The following is a 26,439-nucleotide window of genomic DNA, read 5'->3' on the forward strand; positions in this document are numbered from 1 at the left end:
TAGAACCTCGCTGAATCTCAATTCCCTATCTGTAAAATGGAGCTAATGATACCTGTAAATGCTTACCCCTCACAGATCTGCTGCGAGGCTCCCATGAGTTGTTATGTAAATCATTTTACAAACACTGAAGGGCCATATACAGGTCAATTATCACTATGTTCCCATAGGGTTTAGTATTTAGGGGTGTGTCCCTAGATATGGCTATAGTAATAGACAACCTTCAAGTCAATATGGGTGTGTGTGTATGGATGCACGTATGTGTACACACACATACACATATATACACACATACATATACATGCATATACACACACACATATACACATATATACAGAGAGAGAGACACACACAGAAAGAGAAAGAGACAGGTGAAAGGAAACATGGTACAGTGATTACTGGGCTAATGTTGGGATCACAAAGGCCCTGGATTTAAGTTCTGCCTCAGACACATACTGGTTCTGTCTCCATGGGCAAGTCACTTCACCTGTGACTTTCCATACTGGTTTTTGCTATTTTTCAGTCATTTTTCAGTCATGTTTGACCCTTTGTGACCCCATGTGGTATTTTCTTGGCAAAGACACTGGAGTGGTTTGCCTTTTCCTTCTCCAGTTCATTTTACAGATGAGGAAACTGAGGCACACAAGGTTAAGTGACTTGCCCAGAGTCACACAGCTAATAAGTGTCTGAGGCTGCATTTGAACTCAGGTCTTCTTGACTCCGGGCTCAATGTTCTCTCTACTGAGCCACTAGCTCCCTCGTCCACACTGGTAGTTCTCTATATAAATGAAATCACAATTTTGGACCATAGAGACAGAGCTAGGGATGGGGATGACATGATAGAAATACCATTAAATATAGATATAAACATATACAATATCTATATATACACACATGTACATAAATTATATATATATAATACTAAGGTAGAAAAATTTTGAAATGTTTGATTAAATTTAGTCAAGGCACTGTGAATACACACATACACAAATATATCAAGGCACTGTGAATATATATTTATACATAGAAATATAAAAATCATTATATATACATATATAAATATATCTATAAGTAATATATTTACTGTAATCTAGATATATATAAATCTAGACATATATCATCATGTAAATATTACATGAATATTTGTTTTATATAAATATATATATATAAATATATATAACTATATAAAGACACCTATTACACATATATTTATTGTATATATTCACAGTGCCTTGACTGAATTCAATCAAATATTTACATACACTAGTACATTCAAAATGAATGCATAGACCACTGAACTTGGAGTCAGGAGAATGAGTTCAAATCCTACCATAGACACTTATTAGCTGTATGACCCTGGCTAAGTCAGTGACTTTGCCCCTTGGGGCCTCAGTTTCCTCATCTGCAGAATAAGAGGATTGGACTTGATGTGTTCTCATCCCTTTTAGCTCTAAAGCTATGACCTTATGAATTGACAGACATTGGTTTTTGACTCCAGTATTTTCAATGGGATGCTCTTGACTTTGGCTCTGCTATGTTCGTGCTTGGATAAATCGAGCAATGAAAACTCATCAGTCCTTTCCTGGAGATAGGAGGCGTACTCTTTCCTAGGCAGCAGTGGTCCCCATGGTTGGTTGAGGCTATGAGTGTGTTAGACCTTCCAGACTGGCCTGAAACCTTCTCTCCAAGTAATTCCATCAGTTCCTGCATGCTGACCAAGGTCAATCTACCCGCCGCTGGGATTCCCAGCTGCCCACAGCTTCATCTCATGGCTCCAGGGAACCCCCCTCCTTTCCCTTCCCTAAAGCCCCTTTGTCCTCTCTGCTTTCACCAACCCCACTGAGCTAACAGCTGCTTGGGAATCCTGTGGGTGTCCTTGCTTACACTCAGCCCAGTGGAGGTGTGTTGGCCTAAGTTCTAATTCCGTACTGGCACCCTGCATACATTCCAGCCTCTCCCTTTCACTGATCTCATCCCGTCAGCTGGCACTTGTAGTCTTATGTATGGCCTTGGTGAACCCCTGAAGAAGCTAAAATAGCTGAAATATGATGCCTAGAAACTGCCCAAGGTTTCACTTCCATAAAGAGTCCTCAGTGGGCACAAATGAACAAGGCTTTGCTCCAGGGTGCTGTACTGGACAATGGGCATCCAGGGAGCCTGTTTGCCTGGGCCTGAATGCTCAGCTCTCAGGGGAGCTGCCCGCCCCTCTCCTGGAAGCTGGGATTGGCTTGTTGTCTGCAAGGTTACCTCCCTCTCTCCTCCCTTCCTGCTTCCCAAAAAAACCCCTGCTCTTGCCTAAGGAGAAAGAATGCCTCCTCCTGGCTGTGTTCCCATGTTAGAAATTACAGAACATTCTGCGTTAGAAACCTGCAATTTGGTCTGGAGCTTAAAGCAGCTCTTATAGCTTTTCAAGAATGAACTCACCCATTGCACAAAGTGAGTAATCTCTTACAAACAATTTCCCTAATCTGTTTATACAATACAGACCATATGAGTGAAAACTCTGTTTGTTTCAGCATCCCTGGCTTTGTTGTGCACTGAGAGTGCAGAAGATGCTGATCCCTGCTGATGATGCGTTTATGAAGGTGGAACACCCTAGTTTCAAATAATGAGCCTCAGTTTCCTCATCTGGAAGTTGAGGGGTCTGGTCTAGATGACATCTAAGGTCCTATCCAGATCTAAATCTATGTCAGCTGTCATTATTCTGAGCCACAGACCATTTTCCACCCTTAAAATGTATAGGCTTAGGAAAGGACAACTCATGTTCTTCACATTTGGGGGCTGTGAGCACCACTCTCCCACCTGTCTAGAAAGAACATTAGGTTCCAAAGCTTGCTCAAGCTCCTTCAAACCATCCAATTAAACCTTCACTCTTCCCTGCATCACAAAGTACAGCCTCAACTTTCCATACCAATTAATACAGAAAGCAAATGTCCCAAATCACATGACCACCCAAGAATGAGCTACGTCTGTAGCCATTATTCCCAGATATGATTTAAAAAAAAAAAGCTTTCATTTTATAATTCAAAAAACTACTGGCTGAACTGTGCAGAATAGAAAGCATCAGATAATTATTCTGCACCTGGAGCTTAGGCAAAGTCAAATCTGTAATTACATGCTGCCCACCCAACATTCCCTTAAGATCCATCTCCTTCCTTCTTCCATTTCTCTGCCTGTCAACCTATGCTGCCATCACCCCATTTCACCGAAACATTGATTTTGGGGGTGGGTGACTTGCTCCTTGGAAAATGTAAAGGCCACATTCCTGAAATAAGGTCAAGCCTTTAAGACTCTGGCCTCAGAAGCCAAGTACGAGGGGTCAGTTAGAGCAGATTGAATTTTTTTTTCCACACTGGGAGGCCCAGACTTTCCATTTCTTTCCACTGCAGCATCTCGAATTGGACATAACGACAAATTTAAAGCTAGCCGTGATGTGGGTGATAATGAGCTTGGAGACCTTTAGCATCTATTTCTTCCCTTTAAAAGATTCTGACTCAACAACCATACCATTTATTTGCCTTTGATTTACTCTGTCTTGAGATAAATCGAGTAAGAAAAATAATCCTTGGATTTAATGAAAGTCTCTTTTTCTTAAAAAAATGAAGTCATTTTACTTTGTTTCTCGAATACTCTGCATTACTTATCTGTATTCATGTATCTCCTTCGATAGAATGTAAGCTCTTGGAGGGCAAAGAATGTTTTGGGTTTTGTTCTTTTTCCCCCAGTGCCTGGAACATTTTCTTTGTACACAAGACTGGACCTGTGATGTCATTGGGATAGGGAGCTCCTTACACCCATGCAGACAAGCAATATTCTTAGAGAGTTGCCTTGGCAATAGAGTTTAAGTGACTTGCTTAGAATCAGATACTCAGTAGTATGTGATCTCAGTGGGACTTTGAACCAGGACTTCCTGTCTCTGAAACTAGCCTATTTTCTACTCTCTTTGGAATTTCCCTATTTCCGTGGAGGGCACTACCATCCTCCCTATCACCCGGGCTCACCATCTTGCTGCCATACTCGCCTCTCCCTCACACCACCTGTCCAATTTGTGGTCAAGTCTTGTTTCTCCCCCAATTCCTCTTCTCTCTATTCACACAACCACCACTATTGCAATAGCATTCTAATAATTTGTTTTCCCATCTTCAGTATCTCTCTACTTTATCCATCTGCTACTCATCTGCCAACGTGAATATTTAAAAGCATTGGTCTGACCAGGTCACACCCCTCCTCAATGAGTTCCTATGTCTCCCTATTGACTTCAGGATCACTGTAAACTCCCTTGCTTGGTATTTAATGCTCTTTAAAATCTAGTCCTTTCACCAAACTCTACAATCCAGCTTCACTGGCCTCCTGACAGTTCCTAGAGTATAACACTCCACACCTCAGTCCCCTGGTGCCTACCCTTAAAATGTTCCTTCTGCCTGCTTACTTATGCCTTTTAGATCCCTGGCTTCCTCCAAGACTCAGCTTAAATCCCATCTTTAACAACAAGACTTTCCCAGTCCCCTCAGCAGCCTTTGCCTCTCACACCAGATTGCCTTCCATATATTCTGTATTTATCATGTATGTAGCTGGTTATTTGAGTGCTGTCTCCACCATTAGAATGAATACTTCTTGAAGGCAGGGAGTATATTTTCTTGGTATCTTCAATGTTTACTTAGCACAATACCTGAACACAGTAAGTGTTTAATAAATTCTTGTTGACTCACCTACTAAACAGGTACTTAATAAATACTTTAGATTGAATTTTGATTATTATTTTTTGTTTGTTTGTTTATAGCTTGCTTATCCAAAAGCCTGGGTGAACAGACCTCTGTTTTCAGGCTCCATTCTGGGGTCTCCTAAATGCTTTGCAACTTTCAAATGGTCATTCAGAGCTCCCGAGCACTCTGATAGATACAGGGTTTTAAATGTCAAATTCCTCCTGCACAATTAAGGAGACCTTGAGTTCAGAAATCAATGTGATTATTCCTCCTTACTAACAAAATGCATTTTCCATGATTTCTCACTTGAAGATATCCCTCCTAAAGACATAGCCTACTGGGGAATTATCAGAAAGGCCTTAGATAGGTCCCACCCACTCATTCAACCCCAAATATCTCTTCCATCATCAGGCTAAGATGCCTGAAATAGCCCCCGCTGCTGTTCCCATTCCACAGGGACCTGACTAAGGTAAAACATCAGTTTTAAAGTGGGATTGCTGAGCTGATATCATGGTTATTTGAGAGGGTCAGGATTAGCAGGGATCCATTATCTTATTCATCCCTTAGTCTTTGGCAGAGGGCAAGGAACACTGGGAGTTAGGACAGCAGACAGGTAGGTGTTGACAAAGGCGTTAAGCCTTAGGCTCATGGGAGATAAAGTAGCTGGGTCAATCAGAAAGCAGAGGGTATGCAGAAGGAATTGACTGCTCACTTTGGGGTGAGGAAGCTGCTAAACTGGCTGGGGATGGGGGAAAGAGAATGGGATAAGTAGGGAAAATGGATGTAAGGGACATTGCTAAAAAGGTCCTGGTCTTAGAAACCAAGGGTTCTCTTTGGTTTCCGTTTCTGATTAGAAGCTAGCTCTTCTAGGCCTCAGAATATGGCTTTTTGGCAAATTCTGTTTTTTTTTAATTCTTGGGGCATAGAATTGGAGAAATCCCCAGGGAGAGGTGGGTTTTCCCCACTGTTAACAAAATAGAGAAATACAGCCAGCATCAAGTTAATTCAGACAAAGGAGGGAAAACAATCTACAACAAGGCTCCATTTGTCTTCCCTGGAATTACCCTCATTCTAGCTTCCATTTCCCCTTGGGTTCTGTTCATGGAGATCTGGCCTGGGTTTGGGGGTTAGGGGGCTTCTGTTCCAAAACTTGCCAGAATTAACTAGTTGCCCATTAGAATAGCCACCTGACTATGATAATGAACGAGAATTAGAGGAAGAGGAGGGGTCACCTGCTTACCAGGGCTGAAATTAGAAAGTAAACAATTGCCCTATGGAAAGGAGAGAAGGAATGATTAACTAAAAATCCAATTGGAAAGTGGTCAAAAGGATGACTAAAATAAAAGGGATAAAAAGGGAAACACAATTTAAGAAAATGGATTAAGGGGGGGAAATAGCTAAAAGAAATAATTATGCCACCAATATAAAATCAATTCAAAGAATATAAGCACTATGAGGGCAGGTACTGACTCCTTGTCATCTTTGCATTTCTTGTGTCTGACGCTGTGTCTTGCAGCTAAGACATGTTTCTTTAATCTTTATTCATAGTGTATGATCACAGATTCAGATTTAAAACACTCTAGAGGCTAACTCATCTAAATTCTCATTTTACTTATGAGGAAACTGAGGCCCAGAGACTGAACTTGGCCAAAGTTAAGTAAGAGTCATGCAGGTGGCAGAGCTAGGATTTTAAATCAGTTCATATAACTCCAAGGTTGAGAAAACTGGGAATCCATTAGTCAAGAATGAGGAAATAATGATTTTACAAATTCAGACTGAGGTAAAAAGCATGAAGTGCCTCAGACCTGGTACCATTGGCCAGCTTCCTCATGCCAGCTCCTGACTGTCTTGTTCTCTCTTTCCCTACCAAATCACTTCTTTTTTTAAAAAATTTATTATTTTTTTTTTTACTGAGGCAACTGGGGTTAAGTGACTTGCCCAGAGTCACACAGCTAGGAAGTGTTATGTGTCTGAGTCCAGATTTGAACTTGGGTCCTCCTGACTCCAGGGCTGGTGCTCTATCCACTGCACCACCCAGCTGCCCACCAGATCACTTTTCCTCAAAACATACCTGCTTTGTTTCTTGGTCCCTTTGGGTCCAGCTCTATTTCTAATAAACTGAGGGAATAATGATTCTCAACTTCGTCATTCTGTCTCATGTATAAATACAATAATTTGCCATGGGATTAACACAGTACCCTGGCGAATTGAAGAGGGTGCAGGGTTTGGAAATCTGAAGACCTGGGTTATGGTCTTAGTTTTCTTATTCTTCTCAGGCTCTTCTCAGGCTCACTACTGCCTTCATCTAGCCTCGTGGTGGGACCTTTGTAAGTCCTCTTCTCTTCTCTAAGCCTCAGCTTTCTAATCTATAGAATGGGCCCAACAACTTGCCTCAGAGAGTTACTATAAGGCTCGAATGAAACATTGTATATCACAGGATGCCTTGTAGATACTCTAGATGTGCTACATAAATTCCCATTATGACCACTCTATTTAAGAGGAGGAAGATGCCTGCTGGTGGCACTGCCAAAACCTAAAGGAGAGAGGTTGAGGGAGGGGGTTTGCATTTGTATCCCAGACCCTGGCACAGCATTTGGCAAATAGGAGGCCCTCAGTAAATGTTTGTTGATTGACTGATGAATAGTGAGACTTCCATGCACCTAGCTACACCCCTGAAATCCGAACATCAGAGCTTTAGGGCTAGAAGAAACTTTCAAGATCCTTTGACATTCAACCCACTCTTTCCATCAATAAGGAAACTAATATTCAGAGACACGTAGTGCCTTAGAGGTAGGCAACTAGGTGGAGCAGTGGTTAGAGCTCCAAGCCTGGAGTCAGGAAGACTCATCTTCATGGGTTCAAATCTAGCCTCAGATACTTACTGGCTGTATGAACTTGGACAAGTCACTTAACCCTCTTTGACTCAGTTTCTTCGTCTTTAAAATGAACTAGAGAAGGAAATGGCAATCCACTCCAGTACCTTTGCCAAGAAAACCTCAAATGGGGTCACACAGAGTCAGACAGGACTGAAAAATGACTGAACAGAAGTGGAAAATTCATATAGGTCAGAAGGAGCAGAGCTGAGATCTGAACCTAGGTCTTCCTGGCTCAAATCCAGCTCTGTCTCCACTGTATCATCTCAGATTAGATACAGGGGTGGGGAACTTGCAGCCTTGACGTCATATGTGGCCTTCTAGGTCCTTGGGTGCAGCCTTTTGACTGAATCCAAGCTTTACTGAATAAATCCTTTTATTAAGCAGATTTGTTCTGTGAAGTTTAGATTCAGTCAAAGGGCTGAAAGGATTCCAAGGAACATACCAGCCTTGGACCCAAGGCAACCTTGAGAGTTCTGCATTCTTAAATATGTTCCCTACAGGAAAACTGATAAAGAAAAAACAAATGAGACCCTTTTTTTAGAAGCAAAGATGGGATAGATTTAAAATAAAAAATAGATGGAGGAAGCAAGGAAGAATGGAAAAGCAACATGGAGTTAGTTAACCTGGGTTCAAATCCTGGCTCTGATGATTACAACCTGTGTGACCCTGGGCAAATCACCTCCCCACCCCGGCCTCAGTTTCCTCATCTGTAAAATGACAAGGGGACCCTTGAGGTCCCCTCCAGACCTAGATCTAGGATCCTTGATTCTGGATTTCATCATTCCTCAACACACAAGCCTATGGAATTGTAAGCTTCTTAAGGACAAGTTAAATCCGTTTACTCAATTTTTGTATCCTGCATATTTCATGTTCCATGGTGCTTTGCACTCTGCAGGCTCTTAATAAATGTCTCTTGAGTGAATGAATCTCTGCTAGAGAAGGCACGGAAAGGGGTGTAGCCCATGAGGCTTGGGAGTCAGGAACACCGGGGTTCTAATGCCACCTCTCATTCTTACTAACTGTGTGACCATGGGGGGTCATTTAAGTAACCAGTCAGCAAGCACTTATTCACATGTGCTTGACAATGCCCTGTGTGTGCTGGGGACGCAGAGCCAAAAAAGGAAACAATTCCTGCCTCCGACGTTTCTTGGCTTCAGTTTCCTCACCTGTAAAATGGGGATATTAAACCTACAGTGCGTACCACAGAGCATGGTTGTGTTTTAAGACTCATGTGAGCCACTGTGCATAAAGTGCTTTTGCAAACTGTGAAGGATTCTATAAATAGCAGCTTAGAAATGAGACTCTACACAGATATCAGAAAGGTCTCTTAGAAAGGTACCTCGCCCCACTCCTTTACAGAGGGTGTGTGTGTGTGTGTGTGTGTGTATGTGGGGCAGGGGGGGAGGGTGATCTACAGCTGTATCACACACACATTGCCAAGTTTTCCCCGACATATTGATCAATTATGCTGATTTTTTTCCAATTTTTTTTCTGTTCAATTTTTTGTTATAAGGCATGGTTATCTGGGGGCAGAGGGAAATCCAGGTAATATAAAAAGACAAAAAGGAAACATCTCTGAGATAAAGGAGGGGTCAGGAGATGGTGGGAAGATCCCTAGATTTGGAGGCAGAGGCCCTGGGTTAAAATCCCACTTATTCTGTATATTTTAAAAAGGTGCTTAGCATAGTGCCTGGCACACAGTAGGTCATAACATATAACACATAAACGTGTGTTTCTTTCCCTTCCCTATATGACCTTGTACAAGTCACTGTCTGGAACTCAATTTCCTCATTTATAAAATGGGGGGGGCAGACTAGAAAATCTCAAAGGTCCCTTCCAGCTCTACATCTGTGTTCTTAGGCTTTGAAAGAATCTGAAAACAGGGTTTCTGGGGTTTCTTATCACCATTTCCTTTATACCCAGGTCTCTCTGACCTGTTCCTATCAGTCTAGCTTTAGGGTGTCACCCTGAGGTCAGGGGCCTGACTATCCAGGGGGCTGGGCTGTGGCTAGCTAAGTTCCCCAGCCCCTCAAGCACTTTGTAGCACTGGGGCACTGCCTGTAGGACAGAAAATTGGAGGGGTCCTATAGCTCATCTCCCCCATTCCTCCCCCCCAAAGACTTGAGGACTGTTCTTTAAATATTTGCTTCAGTGAGGGAGGTGACCACTTAGCTGGTCTGGGAGGAACCTGTGAGGAACCCATAACTTCTCCCTTCCCCCAAGGATTTCCCTAAAATGAGTTATTCCTCTGGGGGACTGTTTCTGTTGCAAAGGGTTGGATAGATCCAAGCTGTTGGAGCTACTTCCTCACCCCACCCCCCACTCCTTCCTCCAACTTAGAAATAAAACCCTGGTAAGTAATATTAGTTTCCTCTAAAGTGAAGCTTGGGAGGATACACTCTTCTTCCTTCCCTGTTGTTTAGTTGTTTAAGTCATTTCTGACTCTTCATGACCCCATTTGAGGTTTTCTTGGCAAAGACACTGGAGTGGTTTGCCATTTCCTTCTCCACCTCTTTTTACAGATGAAGAAACTGAGGCAGACAGGGTGAAGTGACTTGCCCAAAGTCACACAGCTAGTAAGTGTCTGAGGCCAAGTTTGAACCCATGAAGATGAGTCTTCCTGATTCCAGGCCTGGTGTTCTGTGCACTATGGCTCTACCTGGCTGCCCCTTTGTGGCAGGTCCCAGTGATCTACATTCGACCTTACATCAGTCCGTCTGTCTGTCCATCCATCCATCAATACGCATTTCTTAATCACTTATGTGCAAGGCACATTATTATGTATTGAGGATAAAAAGGATAAACAAAACCAGGACCTGCCCTCAAGGAGCTTCCATTTGAAAGAAGTGAAACTCCCAAGTCCAACTGAAAAAAAAAAAAGGTCTGTGGAACAGATCAATTTTCTTAATAGGATTTTTGTTTTTCTTGACTAGCACTGAATTTAAAAGGGAAGGGTATGGGCAGAATTTGATGGACAGAATAAAGACAGAAATTCTCCAATTCCTTCTCTTGCATACTCCAAGGTAGGGTACTTCCAGTGAGTCAGACTCCAGTCCACCCAAGCCTTCCAACTCTTGGCCTATTTAGAGGAAGCTCTGTAGCATGGTGAAAAGAGCATTCACTGGCTCTCAACTAAAAGGACCCAGGTTCAGATTCTGACACATACTGCTTCTATGACCTTAAGCAATGTAATCTCTCTCAGCCTCAGTTCCGTCATCTGTAAAATCCTGGACTATATGGCCTCTGAGGTCCTCTCTACCTTGAAGTCTATGATTCTCTGATCCCAAGATCAACACAGGAGATCTGGTCTAGCCAACATGCTGGGGGGCAAAGGGATCGGGGCACAGAGAGGAGGATTTTTGCTTTTTCTTGCCTGGCATATAATGAGTAGGTGCTTAATAAATACTAATTGACACAAAAATTAAGAATAACAATGAAGTACAGCACATTTATTGGTTTTCCTTCAACTCTTCAAGACATAAAAAAAGGAAAAAAGGGGAAGTCTCAATAGACTGTAAGCTCCCTGAAGGCAGACTTGTTTTCTTTTTGCCTTTAAGACCTGAGGACCTACCACTGTAGTACTCGTGTAATAAACACTTGGCCCTAAATAGTCCTAATAAAGACAAAAGTGCATCCTTCCCTGCCTTGTAGAGGTGGGGGATTATGGGTTTGGAACATTATGTGAACCATCAAGGTTGATTGATGTTTTAGTTTAAAAATGGAATGGTTTGTTTAAAAACAATCTCTTTTTTGTTCTTTGTTACAGAGGGGAACTCTTTGGGGAGAAATATATTTGGAAATGGTGAAAAACAAAGAACTGCAAGAAAAAAATCATAACTTTAAAAACACATTTAGGCTCCACCAAAGTGATATTAACTTTGGAGTTCATGGGATTGAAGATGTAGAGTTGGAAGAGTCCTCAGAACCCATGTTTTCCACTCTTCTTATTTCATAACCAAGGAAAATGAAGTCGAGGGCAGCAATGTGACTTGCCCAAGAGAACTCAGGGAAGCAGAGCTGGGATTTGAATCCATGACTTTTGACTGTAAATCTTCCCCCTTTTCCACCCTACCAGTAGAAACTCTTGTTACCAGACCATATGTCTTTCTCACTGATTGAAAAGATCCAAACGCTCTGAAACTCAGGATTAAGTAAAGAACATCTCTCTCCAAGACGCTAAAAGACTGGAAGCTCCTTGAGAGAAAGAAGGGATTGTTTCAGTACTTGCATTTAGTGTCTGGCACAGTCAACGCTTAAAAAAAATGCATAGAGCCCTTACATTCTACTTGGTTTCCTGATTGACTGGAGGACCAGCTGGAAAAGTAATGGTGTTGATCAACTCCTGTGGTTAGCAGGAGACAACTTACAAAAACAACAGCAAACTCTTCCAAATGGCTCCCTCAGTTGACCATTTGGCTTCCGTGCTGGGTGTGGTGTTTAGCCAACCACTCCAATAGATGCCCTATAACCTGATGAGCATGAAGAGGGAAGAGGACCCTCCCTGCCCTTGAGGAACTTATAATCAAAGGCAGAAGAAACAAACACAAATAAATACATGGGAACTCAAGGGACCAATGGGTGTAAACACAGACACATAAGCAGCTACACACATATCATATGAAGGGGACCAGGGATAGGAGGAACGAGAGAGGAAGATCATAACAAAATTAGGCTGCGTGGTCTGGTGGAGGGATTACTAGAAAGAGAGACCTGATCTAGCTCTGGCTCTGCCATTTGTTGGCTCTGGGGCCTCTCTGGGCCTCAGGTTCCTCCTCTGCAACATGATGGGGTTGGACTGGACTCTCCCCATCATCCCTTCTATCTCTAACACTACAATGTCATGGAAAAGAAAAAGACACAAAGAACTGGAAATAAAATGAGCACGGGAGAAACAAGGAGCACTAGATTAACCCTACCAAGGGTGAATCCCCAAAGCCAGAACTCAACACATTCCATCCCTGATGAGTCTCCCTGGGACTCTTCCCACCCCCCTACTATTTTTCCTCTGTGAGTAATGGCTACCTTGTTTCAGTGGTTTCCATGACCTGCTCGTCCGTCCCTTCGACGGCTGCTGATGGATTGTGCCATATTCCATGGTTCTTTCCAACTGTTCTGAGCCTCCTGCATCTGAATTCAAAGAAGGGGAGCAGAAGCAGCTGGAAGAGAGAAACCAGAGTGGCATAGTCCAGCAGCAACCTTTGGAAGAACCATTCAAACTGGCTGGGGGGGAAACAAACTGGGCCGGGCTCCTGATCCATTTCCCAGGCTAGGAAAGGTCAGAGTTGCCTCACTGGTCTTCAAATGACAAACCTCCAAAGAGAACCCAAGAATGGGTTCTATGATTGCGAAGGTGGCATTGAATAGTCAAAGGAGGTTGTCTTGGAACTCATGCACAGTTTGAACCTGGGTTCTCTGACTCAAGGGCTAGCCCTCTTGCAATATATTATACCATACTACCTCCTTAGCCTAATGGGCAGGAACTTTGTGCCCAGGCACTAGAAGAGTGCCTGACACACAGTAGGTCTGCAATAAATGCTTGCTGAATTCAAGTAGAAGTCAATAACGAATCAGTCCTTCTATTGACCATAATACAAACAGATGGTCAAAGCGTCTATTGGGGGCTTTTATTTATGCTATTTTTAGATTCATGTCTGGGCCTATTTCATTGACCCTGAATTCCATGAATTCTGAATTATGGGGGAAATGGGTTCTCCCTTGGGTTCCTAAAAATCAGTTTCCACCCTCGGGATGCTCATGAATCCCCACTGATTGACACAACTCAATTTATAGAATTTAAAGTAACAAATGATAAGAATTTTACAACAGTCATCAATCATTTCCCAGAACCTGCCAGCAACCAGTACAACTACAGAGAAAGAAATCAGATCACTTTCTAGAATCCTATCAGTCTTAGAGGAGTACTATTGAGTATACCAGCTCAACAAGAGAGAGGAAGGCTTCACACCAACCTGATGTACTTGAACACATGGCTTTCATTGGTAAACTGAGGCTCCCCTGATATAAAAGCACCCCCAAGCACTTCTTCCCTGCTGTATTTTTAAACAATGTGCCAAAGGATGCAGGAGCTGCTGGAGATTGGGGAGGTCAAGTCACTCAAAGGCCTACTCACTGTGGCCACTCCGATGAGGGTGCAATACATTGAGTTGGCTCTAACACACCAGCAGCTGGTGGTGTTGGACAAAATACAAAAGAAACAGGACAGATACCTTTGCATCCCTGCCACCAAGCACAAGAAAATCTAAACAAACACATATTTTTTCCCCTCCAGGCACATCCAATTTAGTCACAGCAGCACAAACAAAGCACAAGAAATTGGGGAAGATGGGAAAATCCTACAAGGCAATAGGACTTAATGGGTTAGTGAGATCACTTGAGGCCAGGTAGTAGTTTATGAAACGTGATTTGATGGAAGAAGAGATTGTGTTCAGACATTTTAGGATACTGGATGGCTTTTGGGTTTGCTGTGTGTTGGGATGTCTGAGGGGGCACCCCCAAATGAATGGAAAAGCAGAGTTTCACAAGATAAGGAAAATGGGGAGGTGGTATAGAGAAGTGGGAAGGGTGCCTGATTAAGGGTCTAATGATCATAGAACCCAGAGGCCTCACAGGCCATATACTACAGAAACTCTTGACCTCACTGGTGCCCCGGACCCCTCTGGCAGCAACCTGATGAAGCCTAATGGCTCCTTTCCAGAATAATGCTTTTAAATGCATAAAACACATAGAATTACAATGGAAACCAATTATGTTAAAATAACAAATAAAATATTTTTCTTTACCACTCCACAAGTTCCTGGAACCCAGGTTGGGAATCCTTGATTTATTCGAACCTCCTCATTTTTACAAATTAGGAAACTGAGAACCAAAGAAGACTTATGTGGCCAAAAGCAGGATTTGAACTCCAGTCTTCTGACTCTAAAGGCAGTGTTTCTTCTACTGTACCATATCACTCTTGATTTGGCTTCAAATCCTGGCTTTGCTACTTATTACCATTAGAATCTAAGCTCCTGTTAAAATATAAATTCGTTAAATTTATTACACCTGTCTCTTCGGTACCTAGTATACACCAGCACTTGGTAGGCACTTAATAGATGCCTGTAGATCGATTGCTTGGGCTGCCTTGGAAGAACAAATTACTTAATCTCCCTGGACCTCAGTTTCCTCATCTGTAAAATGAGATGGCCTCTAAGTCCCCTTTAAGTTCTTGACCTATATAACTTTAGTGTTTCTCTGAGCCCCTATTTTCCCATGTGTCATATGAGAGAGGGTTGAACTGTATGACCTCTATGGTCCCTTCCAACTTGAATTCTATATATAAATATCTCTACAATCAAATTTGGGAAACAGGAGGCCTGAGAATCTTCTGTAACAAATTAAGGGGGATTTAAATAGTATTTATTGTCAAATACATTTAGACCATTTAGATCAGAAGTTTTTCATTTTCTTTGTGTAGTGGACCCCCTTAGCAGTCTGGGGAAACCTATGGTCCCCTTATCAGAATAATGGTTCTAAATAATTGAAGGAAATGCTTGATTTTAGTTAGAGCTTAGTAAACATAAACATGTCATTTTTTTTCTCATCCAAATTCATGGACCCACAGAAATCTGCTGATGGAGCCTCTCCCCGAGAAGACCATGAGCTCCTGGAGAACAGCAATTGTTTTTTATCTTTTTTTATATCGTCAGCATTTAGCACAGTGCCTGGCACATAGTAGGTGCTTAAAAAATGTTTATTGATTGTTGAGTGGCAGGTTAAGAACCACTGACTTAAATATTTACAAATGTAAACATAAGTGCCCCAATGGTTAGGAACCACAATGTAGGACAGCAGATGAGAAATGAAGGCCTGGCATAGAATTACTGGCTAAAGACACAGGGCTAAGAAAAGAGCCATCAGGGTCTGAACTTGTGAAAGGAAGGAAGGCTTTGCACTATAGCCATCAATGATGGAAAGAAACCGTGTTTTTGTTTAGTTGTTTTCAGTTGTGTCCAACTCTTCATGACCCCATTTGGGATTTTCTTGGCAAAGATATTGGAATGGTTTGCCATATCCTTCTCCAGCTCATTTTACGATGAGGAAACTGAGGCAAACAGGGTTAAGTGATTTGCCCAGGGTAGCTAGTAAGTGTCTGAGGTCACATTTGAACTCAGATCTTCCTGACTCCAGGCCTGATGCTCTAACCACTTCATCACATAGCTCCCCAAAACCATTTAGGACTTAAAAATAACAAACAAATCAGAAAGTACAGAAATAAAAATCTGATTCACAGCCAAATATACAATCCATAGGCCTGCTTGCAATCATACTTCCTCAGACAGCAGAACATTAAATGCACACCAGTACAAAGAAGACAATGTGTCCACAATCTGAAGGAATTTGGGAGAATTTCAGAAGCAAGGTTCTGTGGACTGATGGAAAGGGGCCGTTTTCATGGCTGACACAGCATCCTAGCTAGAAATGCATAAACAAGTGTAAGATCCATAATTTCTGAAGGGTCAGGGAACTTGCCAGTGTGCAGGGTCATCAAGTCAAGGCTGCAAGCCATCTATGGCTTTTGAGAAAAATCCTAGGGAACTACTCGAGGCCTCCAGGGTTAAGTGACTGGCCCAAGGTCATAGAGCTACTAAGGACTAGAATTCAGATTTCAATCCAGGTCTTCCTGACCTGTAAGCCTATCACTCTCTCTACCATATTGCCTCTAAAAAATAAAATAAAATTTCATCAGGAGAAATTGAGGGAATGTGGACTACACCAGAAGACTCTGGCTTCAAGGGCCAGGTATCTATCTTCTAAGGTCCCTCTGGAGATTAGCCACATCAGCTGAGTCACAGTTTACTGCTACGAATTCAATCAAGTTACCTTTTGTCTCACAGGTGCGTCTTCTGGCGGCTGAGTCTTGGCTAGGAGCGCTTCGCCGATAAACCACGTGGGGCTTGTTATGCTCGTCTTCATATTCTTGGCCATCCAGGAGCAGCAGTGGCTCTATAAAATAGTCCCCATCATGAGACCGGAATGTGCCCAGCTGAGAACAAATGAAAAAAGAAATGCTCTATTTCACCTCAGTCCACAGCCCACAAACAGCCAACCACAGTCATTGAAAAACAGAGGCCATCTCGGAATGCAAGATCCTTCCTGTGTTTGCTTATAGAAATTGACTGGGGTTCAAAGCAAGGAAATACCAGTTTGCTGACTTTGCCATACTTCTAGCAAAGGCTGCTGACATCTGTTAGGTATGGTCTAGTGAGGAGTTCTTTCGTGTATGAGGAAGAATGGATGGTCCCTTCTAACTCTCAAATTCTGTGATTCTTGATTTCTCCTGCCCATACTACCTAATACATCCAAATTCTCTGATCCAAACACATCAATGAGACCTGAGTTCAAATCTCAGTTCTGCCAGTCACTACCTGTGTGGCTTTGGGCAAATCGCTTGCCCTTTCTGGGACTTTTTGTTTTGCTTTTGCATCTATAAGGGGGTAGAAGTAGATAGCCTCAAAGGTACCTCTTAGTTCTATATCTATGACAAGAAATGCAACCCAATTCCATTCCGATTTCATGGAACTCATGCTCGTGTGCATGAGTACATACATACATACATACATACATACATACACACACATACACACACACACACACACACACACATCCCTTTCTTGAAGCTCAGCTATATAAAGAGCTATTAGCAGTCAAGTATTTTAGAACCCCAAAGCATTAGATAAAGGGTATCTTGCATCATAGGCAACCTGGGACCCGAGGGTCAGAAACGAGATAGAGAAAGGTAGGTTTGGTGCTGAATTCTTTGCTCGGTAGTACTGAGAATTGGTCCCAATGTTTTGGAAAACTCTTTGGAATTATTCATGAAAAATTACAAAACTATTCATAGCCTTTGAACTGGTCAGTCTTCCTACTAGGATTATACCCTATGGAGATTACTGATGGCAAAAAAAGCCATCTATACAAAAACTGTCCCAAACAGCATGTTAGGTAATACTAAAAGAGTCTGGAAGCAAACTATGCCCCCAACCACTAAGGAATGGCAGAACCAACTATGGTATATTAGTGCAATGGAATATTAGGATGCCTGGCAGCTGGTGGCATAATCCATAGAGCACCAGAGCTAGAGTTGAGAAGAGTTTGGATCCCAAAGAGTAGGATATGACTGAAATAACAACCGAAAACAAACAAATGAAAATGGTATAATAATAGCATCTACCTTGCTGAGTTGTTTTGAGGTTCAAATAAAATAATATTTGGAAGAATGCTTAGCTTAGTGCCTGTCACATAATAGGTACAATATAAATGTTATTCCCTTCCCGCTTTCCTAAGGAATAACTATTGTGTTTTTTTTCTTTTTCTTTGTAAGGAATAACAATTGTGAATAAATTTTCTAGAACAAAACATCCTTCCTGAGCTACCCCATGCATGTTCTGTCATCCACTATTGCCAGGGTTCTTAAACCACAGACCTCCAAATTTGGGAGAGATCTGTGAATTTAAATAGAAAAATACATCTTTACTTTTCAATAAACTAACTGAAATTCAGCATTTCTTTCAACTATGGATTAAGAAAAATTATTCGGAGATGTCGATGGGCTCTACCAGACTACCAAAGGGGTCCATGACATATACACACACTCATAAAAAAAAAAATTAAAGCAGTTTAAAACCCACCCGCTATTGGAATGTAAGCTCCTCAATGGCAGCGACTGCTTCCATTTCGCATTTCTATCCACAGTGCTTAGTACAATATCTATCATAAAATAAGCACTCACTAAATGCTTTTATTCATTCATTCATTCATTCATTCATTCATTCATTCATTCACAGTTTGGTGGGGAAAAACACTGGATTTAGAGGCAGAAAACCTGCATTCAAATCCTGGCTCTTCCAGTTAACAGCTTTTTTTAATCTTGGAGCAAATAAGTTTAGTCAAAGGTTCAAATCCTAGTTTTACTAAGTCTTTTCCATATCAAAATCAAAGTGAGCATTCTCCCACTCAATATATGACTGCTAAGTTGTAAATGAGGACAATTTAAAACAGAAAAAAAGACCAAAGAATAAAAAAATTGGCATTTAAATTGTGTTTTAAGGTTTGTAGAATGCTCTATAGCCATTTTCACATCTGAGCCTCCTGATAATCTTATAAGGCAGCTACTTATTGCTGTTATCCCCAATTTACAGATAAGGAAACTGAGGCTCACAGAGTTAGTATCAGAGCTGGGATTTGAACCCAAGCCATCTACAATCAGCTCAAACAGTGGAGATCATTAAATTTTTCAGTGTTGAACATTCAAGCCTCAGAAATTGGCAAATGTTACAAATCAGGGCTTGACTTGTTTATTTTTCTCATTGTCTAGACTTAAGAAAGTGTGGAGAAAATGTTAATGTGTATCAAACTTAAAAATATGGTGTAGGTACAATTTTGGTTTTCTTAGAAAGCTGGTTGTTAAACATTTACCAGCACACCATGCTACTCTAGTGCGACATTGTTTCTAATGTATCAAAGTTAGGAAACGCCTTTCTTTTAAAAACCAGCCAACTGCTGAAGTGTAAAGTTGTCCAGTATCAGTAGCAATCTCTCTTTTCTCCTGTTTTGCTTTCAAGAAGTCAGGAAGTAGACTGCATGGGGCAGGGATGGGGGATGGGTGAGTGTTGCTATGAGATATATGCTATTTCAAAATAGAATAGAAAGGAGAGAGGGCAGAGGAGAGAGAAAGAGGAGACAAGGAGAGATTTTTAGAGTCACTTAACATTTTGGAGTTCTGTGTAAGGAATTTCATTTTGTCTTAAAGGTGGCAAGTATAGCAATATCCACACACCAAGTTAAGAAGACAATTCTCTTCTCCCACCTCTGACGCTGTGAACCCAAAATAGTCCAAATCTTTCTCAGGCTCAGTTTCCTTAACTCTAAAATGAGGGGTTGGACCATGAGCTTCTAAAGTTAATAGGCAGCGTTTATATGGTTTGCAAAGCACTTTAAGTTTTATCAGGCTTGGTCCTTACAACAACCTTGGCACAGATTGCTATTACTATCTCCATTTTATGGATGGAAAAACTGAGATTCATAACTCAGATGACTTGCCCAAGTCCACACATTTAGTTAGTATGGGGCAGGATTTAAAATTCAAGACTTCCTGAGAGTCTCTATTCATTAATTATACCTAGACTATACCTTGTAAAAATGAGTCCTTAACTTGGTGTTTCATAAGAAAGAATTGTTACATGCATTTTTATTTTTGAAAGTGGAATTTGGGGCAAGGGGAAATGTGTACTGATTTACAAGGTAGATTGTGTCCATTTCAACATGATTCTACTCTTACTTTTTCCAGGGGGGAAGGGAGGACAGAGGGAAGGAAGGGAGGGTGAGGGTGAGGGTGAGGGTGAGAGAGAGAGAGAGAGAGAGAGAGAGAGAGAGAGAGAGAAGAGAGAGAGAGAGAGAGAGAGAGAGAGAGAGAGAGAACGAGAACTAGCAGTTGTCAGGTGCCAGAGGAAACTCATCCTCCTGTCTCCCCCAGAAGAGTGAATCGGTGATGAGATGCACTCACATCCTTACATGCTGACTGACACACTGCTAATATCAGCCCATCTCCATCATGCCATCGAGGCCAGTTTCAATATACGAAGTGACAATTCATAGGAAAGAGGGTAGGCTAACCAGGCTTGTGGGCAACTACATAAAATGGCCAATACTAATTAGTACCCAATACTCTATAATGCACTAAGTACTGGGGGAGATAAAAATATGAATAACGCAAGGGCCCTATCTTCAAGTCTGAAGAGCTTAGAATATTAAGAGCAGGGCTTATGACCTATTTCATTCAACTCTTGTCCTCTACTAATTATAGGAAGCCAGATCTACAGCAAGAAGGGTCCTTAAAGACCATCTAGTCCAACCTCTTCCTTTAACAAATGAAAAAACTGAGGCCAAAGAAGACTAAATAACACAGCTAATGTCCCATGGGCAGCAGTAAGAATCAAAGGAAGGATCTGACCCTGCATCTTTAGATTCCAGAGTTAAGCCTCTTTCCGAAGTACCCAGAATTCAAGGCCCCAGGTTTACACCCTGGCTCTGCCTTTTCCTAGCTGTGTGATCTTGGGTAAAGTAACTTAATGTTTCTGGTCTTTAAAAAGGTGCAAACCACTACATACACACACACACACACACACACACACACACACACACATACACACACACTCACACACTACAACTGAGCTTCGCAAAAACCCAGAGACACAGGTATTGCAGTTAGTATTATGTCAATCTTGCAGGTAAGGAAATGGAAACTCTAATGATTTACCTATGCTCACAGGTAGCTAGGCAGTAACAAAAACAGATTTGAACCCAGGTGTTCCTGACTCCACGTCAGATAGTCCTTCCGCTGGGCCAAGCTTCCTGGGGAGACAGTTTTTTTTTCCTTTCTTCCACTCTAGTGTCTCTGCATCTTTTTTTGGGGGGGGGCAACTACAGGAGAACAGATCAGAAAGGGACCAGTGAGATCATCTATGTCTACCCCTTCCATTTTCCAGATGTGAAAAATGAGGCCAAGAGAACTCAGTGACTTGGCTTTATCATAGTCAGAGCTTCCACGTTGCCAGTGCATCAGTCTTTTCTTTCTATCATTTGGAGGAGGGAGAAGTTATAGAATGACGGATTTTTAAGCTGGAAAGGACTGCAGAGATCGCCTACACTAACCCTTCATTTTAAAGATGAGGAAAATGACAACCCAAGAAGTTAAATAACAAAATCACATAAGTAATAAGTGAAGAGGCAAGGTGAAAAGTCTGGATTGAAAGGGACTGAATTCAAAATCTGCCTCCCTGTCACCTCCTACCTGTGTGGCTTTGGGGAAGTCACTTCACTCTTCTGGGATTCACTTTCTACATCTGAAAATAAGAGGAGGCTGAACTGGATGACCTCAAAAATGCCTTCCTACGTGATCCTATGATTGCTAGGTGTTCAAAGGCCAAACAGCCTTCTTAGTTGTGCCCAAAGGTAGGGTCCCACTATTGTTCTAGCCCTTTTCCTTTTATCTGCAGGTCAAGAAGACAAGACACCAAATTGCTGTCACTGGAGTCTACCCCTTATCTTAAGGTTAGAAACTGAGTTGGCCTGGGGGCAGGGAAGTCTCCAGCTTTAACTTTCTGATCATTTATTAAACATAGACCTTTGTTTCTGAGGAGGTTTGGAGTCATGAAAGGAGCTTTGAAATCTGGCCAGGGCAATCAGGGCCCAGATCATTGTTCATCTTCATTTTCTGCCCGAAAGACATCTTGATAAGCAAGTTCTATATTGTTCACAATGCCATCGACAAGCATGTATTAAGGCCACCAGTGTTTCAAGCACTGTGCTGAGTGCTAGGGTTACAAAGAATGATAATAATTGTCCCTGCCCTCAGGTAGCTTATATGCTAAGAGATCACAATTTAGACCCATCATATTTACTTCCAGTCAGTCAACAAGCAAATGCTTAGTATGTGCCAGGAACTTCCAAAAGGTTTTGAGCTTACAAGTTAAACATAACAGAATGCAAGCTTTTTGGAGACAGGTTTTTTTTTTTTCTGAGCCCAACACCGGTAGCACATATATTAGGTACTGAGTATTTGGTGTGTTTAATTGAATAACAGAGAAGTCAAACAACCAAGCGCAAAATAATCCCCCACAAAGATCTCTCCCCACTTCCCTCCACCAGTCAAGGAAAACTACCAGATCCTAGTGGAGAGCCTTGTATTTGGACCTTTCCTAAGTCCCTTAAAGGTGTCCTTGGGATTCATCCTGGAGGGGGAGGAGTGTTTAAGATGTTTACAATTTGGGCATTTAAATCCTCAATCCTCTCCCCCATCGTCCTGGGATCCAGGTAGAACCCCTGCCTAGGCTTTCAAGGGGGTCTGGAAGAATTCGGGACACCGCCTAGCCTTGACTTCCCACCTTCTCCCCACAGCATCCTCTCCCAGGGCACCACCAACAGCGGCTGATCTTTTGCCCTCTGGCTGGGGGCGGGATGATTCACCGCACCCCCCTCAGCGCCCAAGTCCCGTCTCCGCCCACCCAAACACAATCACAACAACTCTACGCGTCTGGCAGCTGCTGCAGCAGGCGTTCTCTCCTCGACTTGGGAAAGGGGACCTAGCCGTCCGGGGGCTTTGCCCCTGCTTTCAGCAAGATGGGACGACGATGCACCAACCCTGCCTCAAACTCGCAGGGCCCCTGGATGCTGCCCACAGCTGGACACCTGGGTTACTCTCCACCCCAGGAAGGAGGGCTTCAGTACCTTCGGGGCAGGGGTAAGTAGAAAGAAGCCCCTCCAGGAGAAAAGGGAAGGGGCGGATGGAAGGGGGTCAAGTGAGCTACTCTACGTTGGCAGAACTGTCCTTTGGGGGCGGGTCTGAGACCCTACCTAACCCACCGCCCAGGATAATTGGAAAATGCCGCCCCAAAAACTTTCTGCGTCACTAAGTGCGTTGCAAAAATACAAGCTATCCTGAGATGCTGAGATTATCCGTCCCTGCCCTATCCCGAAATCTCTTCAACCCTTGCCGAGTGGACAGCACCTTCCCCCTCCCACGAGGTTATACTCCGAAAGCTGTAGGTCGGGGGGCAAAGTACCCCAGCAAATGCGCAACTGCCTCCTGCCCGGGGAGACAGCAGTCCCTTCCTCCTCCCTAAATGAAACTTGAGACGCCAGCTCCCCCTCCTGGTCCTGCCTCCCTCCGCCCCCCACTCCAACCCATCTCTCTTGGGTGTCCAGTCCCCTGAAGGAACTCGGTGAAACCGCGCCCCTAGCCCTCCCCCACTGGACTCCCTGGCCACTCTTCCCAGAACCTGGCCGAAAGGGCGCAGGGTGCCCCCTGGCAGACTGTGGGGGCTGTTCCATTGCCTCCACCTTAATTAAACGCGTCCGGGACGGGCTCCTCCCCTTGGCCCCGGGCAAGCCCCTTCCAGCTCCGCCCCCAGCTTCCCGCCCCCTCTCTTACTCCTTGGGTCCCTCCCGCTCTGAATCCATCAATCCTCCCTTGGGTTAGTTGAGTGACGGTCGGTTACATCGTCAGTCTAACTAATCTAAAAAGAACTGGGTCCCTTCCTAAGAGGAAAGACTGCACAAACCCTCTGTCTCTCTCTTCCTTTTCCTTTCCCCTCCCTCCGGTTCAGTCCCATCCAGTCCCGTCCAGTCCCAAGAAGTTCCCTCTCCCAGCTACCGGGAATGGAGCCCTCTGCCTCCTTCACAGCCTGGAGACGATGCCTGACCACCAATAAAGCCGCGGATCCGCCCCTTCCCTCAACTTCTCCCTCTGGTAATAACCACCCAAACAACTGCACATGGATTTCGCTTTACTGGACGCTCCCAGGCAGAATTACAGTGCTGGCTAGAAGTAAATCGAGCCGCATCTCGATAAATCTGCATTTAAACAACATCGAAACAGATCTAGTGTCCTGTATGCTTCTTGAGGGCAGGGGGTATCTGTTATGGATATTATTATTCCTCATCTCTCTGTCCTCCGGAATCCTAAGATTATCTCCAATTTATCCTGTCTTTATCTTGTTTGCATATAGCTGTATGTTGTTTCCCTCATTAGACTGTGAGTTCTCTGAGGGGAGAGACCCTTTTGCCTTTCTTTGTATTCCCAGCACTTAGTAGTCTGGCACATAGTAGGCCCTTAGCAAGTGCTGTTTGATATGTATTTGTTGTTGTTGTTCAATTGTGATAGACTGCCTAGTGATGTGACATTCCTGGATGCCTGTCCAGGAAGTTTTAAAGGCACCCCCTCCAGCACCCAGAATGTGGGGTTACAAAGATCAGAGGACAATTAAGACGTCAGTAAACGGGGAGAGAGGCCTCGAGGAAAGGAAGGGAGCACTTACCATTCCTGAACAGAGGCTTATTACAGCTGTGTGCTCGGACTTGGTATTGACATGTCCTCTATAGAAACAGTGCTTGAGCTCAGCGTCCTCTTCGGCATAAAACTTTGTTTGGTTAACCCCGGGTTCTCCGAGGAGGGTGACGGTGAAAAGTGGGGCGATAAATCCGGCATGGGCTGTGAGATTAAATAGAAACTGCTGCCCGAAAGCGGAGAGTCGATAGTGAGCCTGGGAAGAGGAGGAGGTAGAGGAGGAGGAGGAGGAGGTTGTGGCGGGCCAAGGGTCAGTGTCAGAATTAATACTCCTTCGTCTTCTTTTGAAGTGCATGTTCGTGGGGAAAAGCTTCTCCGAGGGCATTCACTCGGGTGGGAGACACGATCTCATATTCACTCAGACTCTCCAACAGTTTAACTGCAAAGCAACGCAGACAAATGCACAATTCAAGTTTCCTCCGAGCTTGATTAAAGGGAAGGCGGGAGGAAAGGAGGGAGAGAAGGGAGATTGGGGGGGGGCAGGCATTCTCCCGTCTTGTCTCAATAGAGTTCTTTCTGCCTGTCAAAATCCGTCCCGCTGCCCTCCACCTTCCACCAGAGGGACTGGGAGCAGCTAGGTAGCTTTGGGGTGGGAGATCAGGTTAAAACCTCGTCCTGGCCGGGTAAGGGGGATGGGGGTGGGGGGTGGCCTGCGAGGGGGAATTAGAAAGCCGGTTCTAAAGTGTCATTCACTAGCCATTAGCTGCAAAATACAAAAGGCGAGTTACAGATACAGTGGGCCGGGAGGGGAAGGCTTCTTTCCAGGAAACACACAAGCCATCGGGTCCTGCTGCCCTGCGGGAGTCCGAGCCGGACGGGCGCTGGGAGGATCAGGGGATGGGGGGTCCTGGTGGGCAGGGGCAAACTCGGACACATGGGTGATGGGTACTCATTACCTTGTCGCGGGTGCAGTTTCGTTTTCGAGAGCGCTGCAGCCTGCAGGGTCATCTCCAATAGATCCCACACGAGTAACATGAGTAGTAATCCCACTGCCCAGGATACAAACTGCATGGTGCTCCCCCCACCCCTCCCCCGCGGCCCCCACCCCCGCTCTCCTCTTCTTGGCGGCGGCGGCGGCGGCGGCGATCCTCGGGCACGGCTCGGTTAGGCTCCGCCTGCGTGTGCGCGACCCGCTGCTCCGAGAAGGGGCCAGGAGAAGGGACCCGGAGCGAGAGAGCGAGCGAGCGGGCTGGCGGGCGAGTTCAGGGCTTCCGGAGGGCTCCTCCGCTTAGGAGGCGCTCCACGCCGGGGCCGAGGGTCCCGTCGGAGGTGCAACGAACGGCCCCGCCTGCGCGGAGAACTGGAGCAGCGGCACGAGCGGCGAGAAGCGGGCGCGCCTCCCCGGCAGCACCGGCATAATGGAGCAGCCGCAGCGGCCGGCTGAAGGAGTCCGGGTGCGGGGGTGCACGGCGCTCGCCGGGGCTCTGGGGGCGCACGCCGCCGCCGCCGCCGGGACGCTTGGAGCCCAGCGAGCCGCGCTGCTGCCGCCGCCGCTGCCGCCGCTGCTGTTGCTGCTGCCGCACGGAGCGGGGGGCGTTGGGGGTGGCCGGCTTGGCCCGCGGGAACACGGCCGCTCAAATAGCCCCGGTGCACGCCTCTTGGAGGAGGGCAGCGGAGCTGAGGGGAGGGGAATGTGAGAGCCGAGGGACCCGCCTCCTTTTGAGACCTTGGCCCTCGGCTGCTGGTCAAGACCCGGAGCAGCTGAGCCGAGGCGAGCCGCTGCGCTGGTGCTAGCTAACTAACCCCCGAGGAGGCTTCCTTAGGTGGAGGGGGAGCCCGCAGTTAGCTAGCAGGAGGAGGGATCAGGGGCTTGGTTTCCCCTTCGGCTTTCCTTTTTAAGAGAGAGGAGACTCACAGGAGGTGGAGAAGCGATTGGCTAGTTGCGGCTGTGCCCAGCTGCTCCCAAAGTTTGTTCTCTCAGATTTTAACTGGAAAATGGAAAGGGACGAAAGTAACTGTA

At 44.4% G+C, this 26,439-nt stretch overlaps 1 protein-coding gene and 1 long non-coding RNA gene across 2 annotated transcripts in view; one reads left to right on the forward strand and one right to left on the reverse strand.

The window, feature by feature from the left end:
- The window catches only part of ADAMTS9 (ADAM metallopeptidase with thrombospondin type 1 motif 9), a 191,988-nt gene extending 166,490 nt beyond the window's left edge, over positions 1 to 25,498 (reverse strand). Inside the window, 4 exon segments of the mRNA XM_020978321.2 lie at positions 16,457 to 16,619; positions 24,451 to 24,786; positions 24,788 to 24,858; positions 25,376 to 25,498. Of these exon segments, the coding sequence (XP_020833980.1) occupies positions 16,457 to 16,619; positions 24,451 to 24,786; positions 24,788 to 24,858; positions 25,376 to 25,490 (685 nt within the window). The 5' untranslated portion in view covers positions 25,491 to 25,498.
- LOC144456741 (uncharacterized) lies at positions 22,488 to 24,012 on the forward strand. Its single transcript, XR_013485805.1, has 2 exons — positions 22,488 to 22,874; positions 23,740 to 24,012. It is a non-coding gene; the product is annotated as an uncharacterized LOC144456741 (long non-coding RNA).
- Positions 25,499 to 26,439: the final 941 nt, after the last annotated feature.

This window comes from Phascolarctos cinereus, unplaced genomic scaffold (assembly GCF_003287225.1).
Source record: "Phascolarctos cinereus isolate Bilbo 61053 unplaced genomic scaffold, phaCin_HiC Scaffold_4;HRSCAF=312, whole genome shotgun sequence".
NCBI classification, from domain to species: Eukaryota; Metazoa; Chordata; class Mammalia; order Diprotodontia; family Phascolarctidae; genus Phascolarctos; species Phascolarctos cinereus.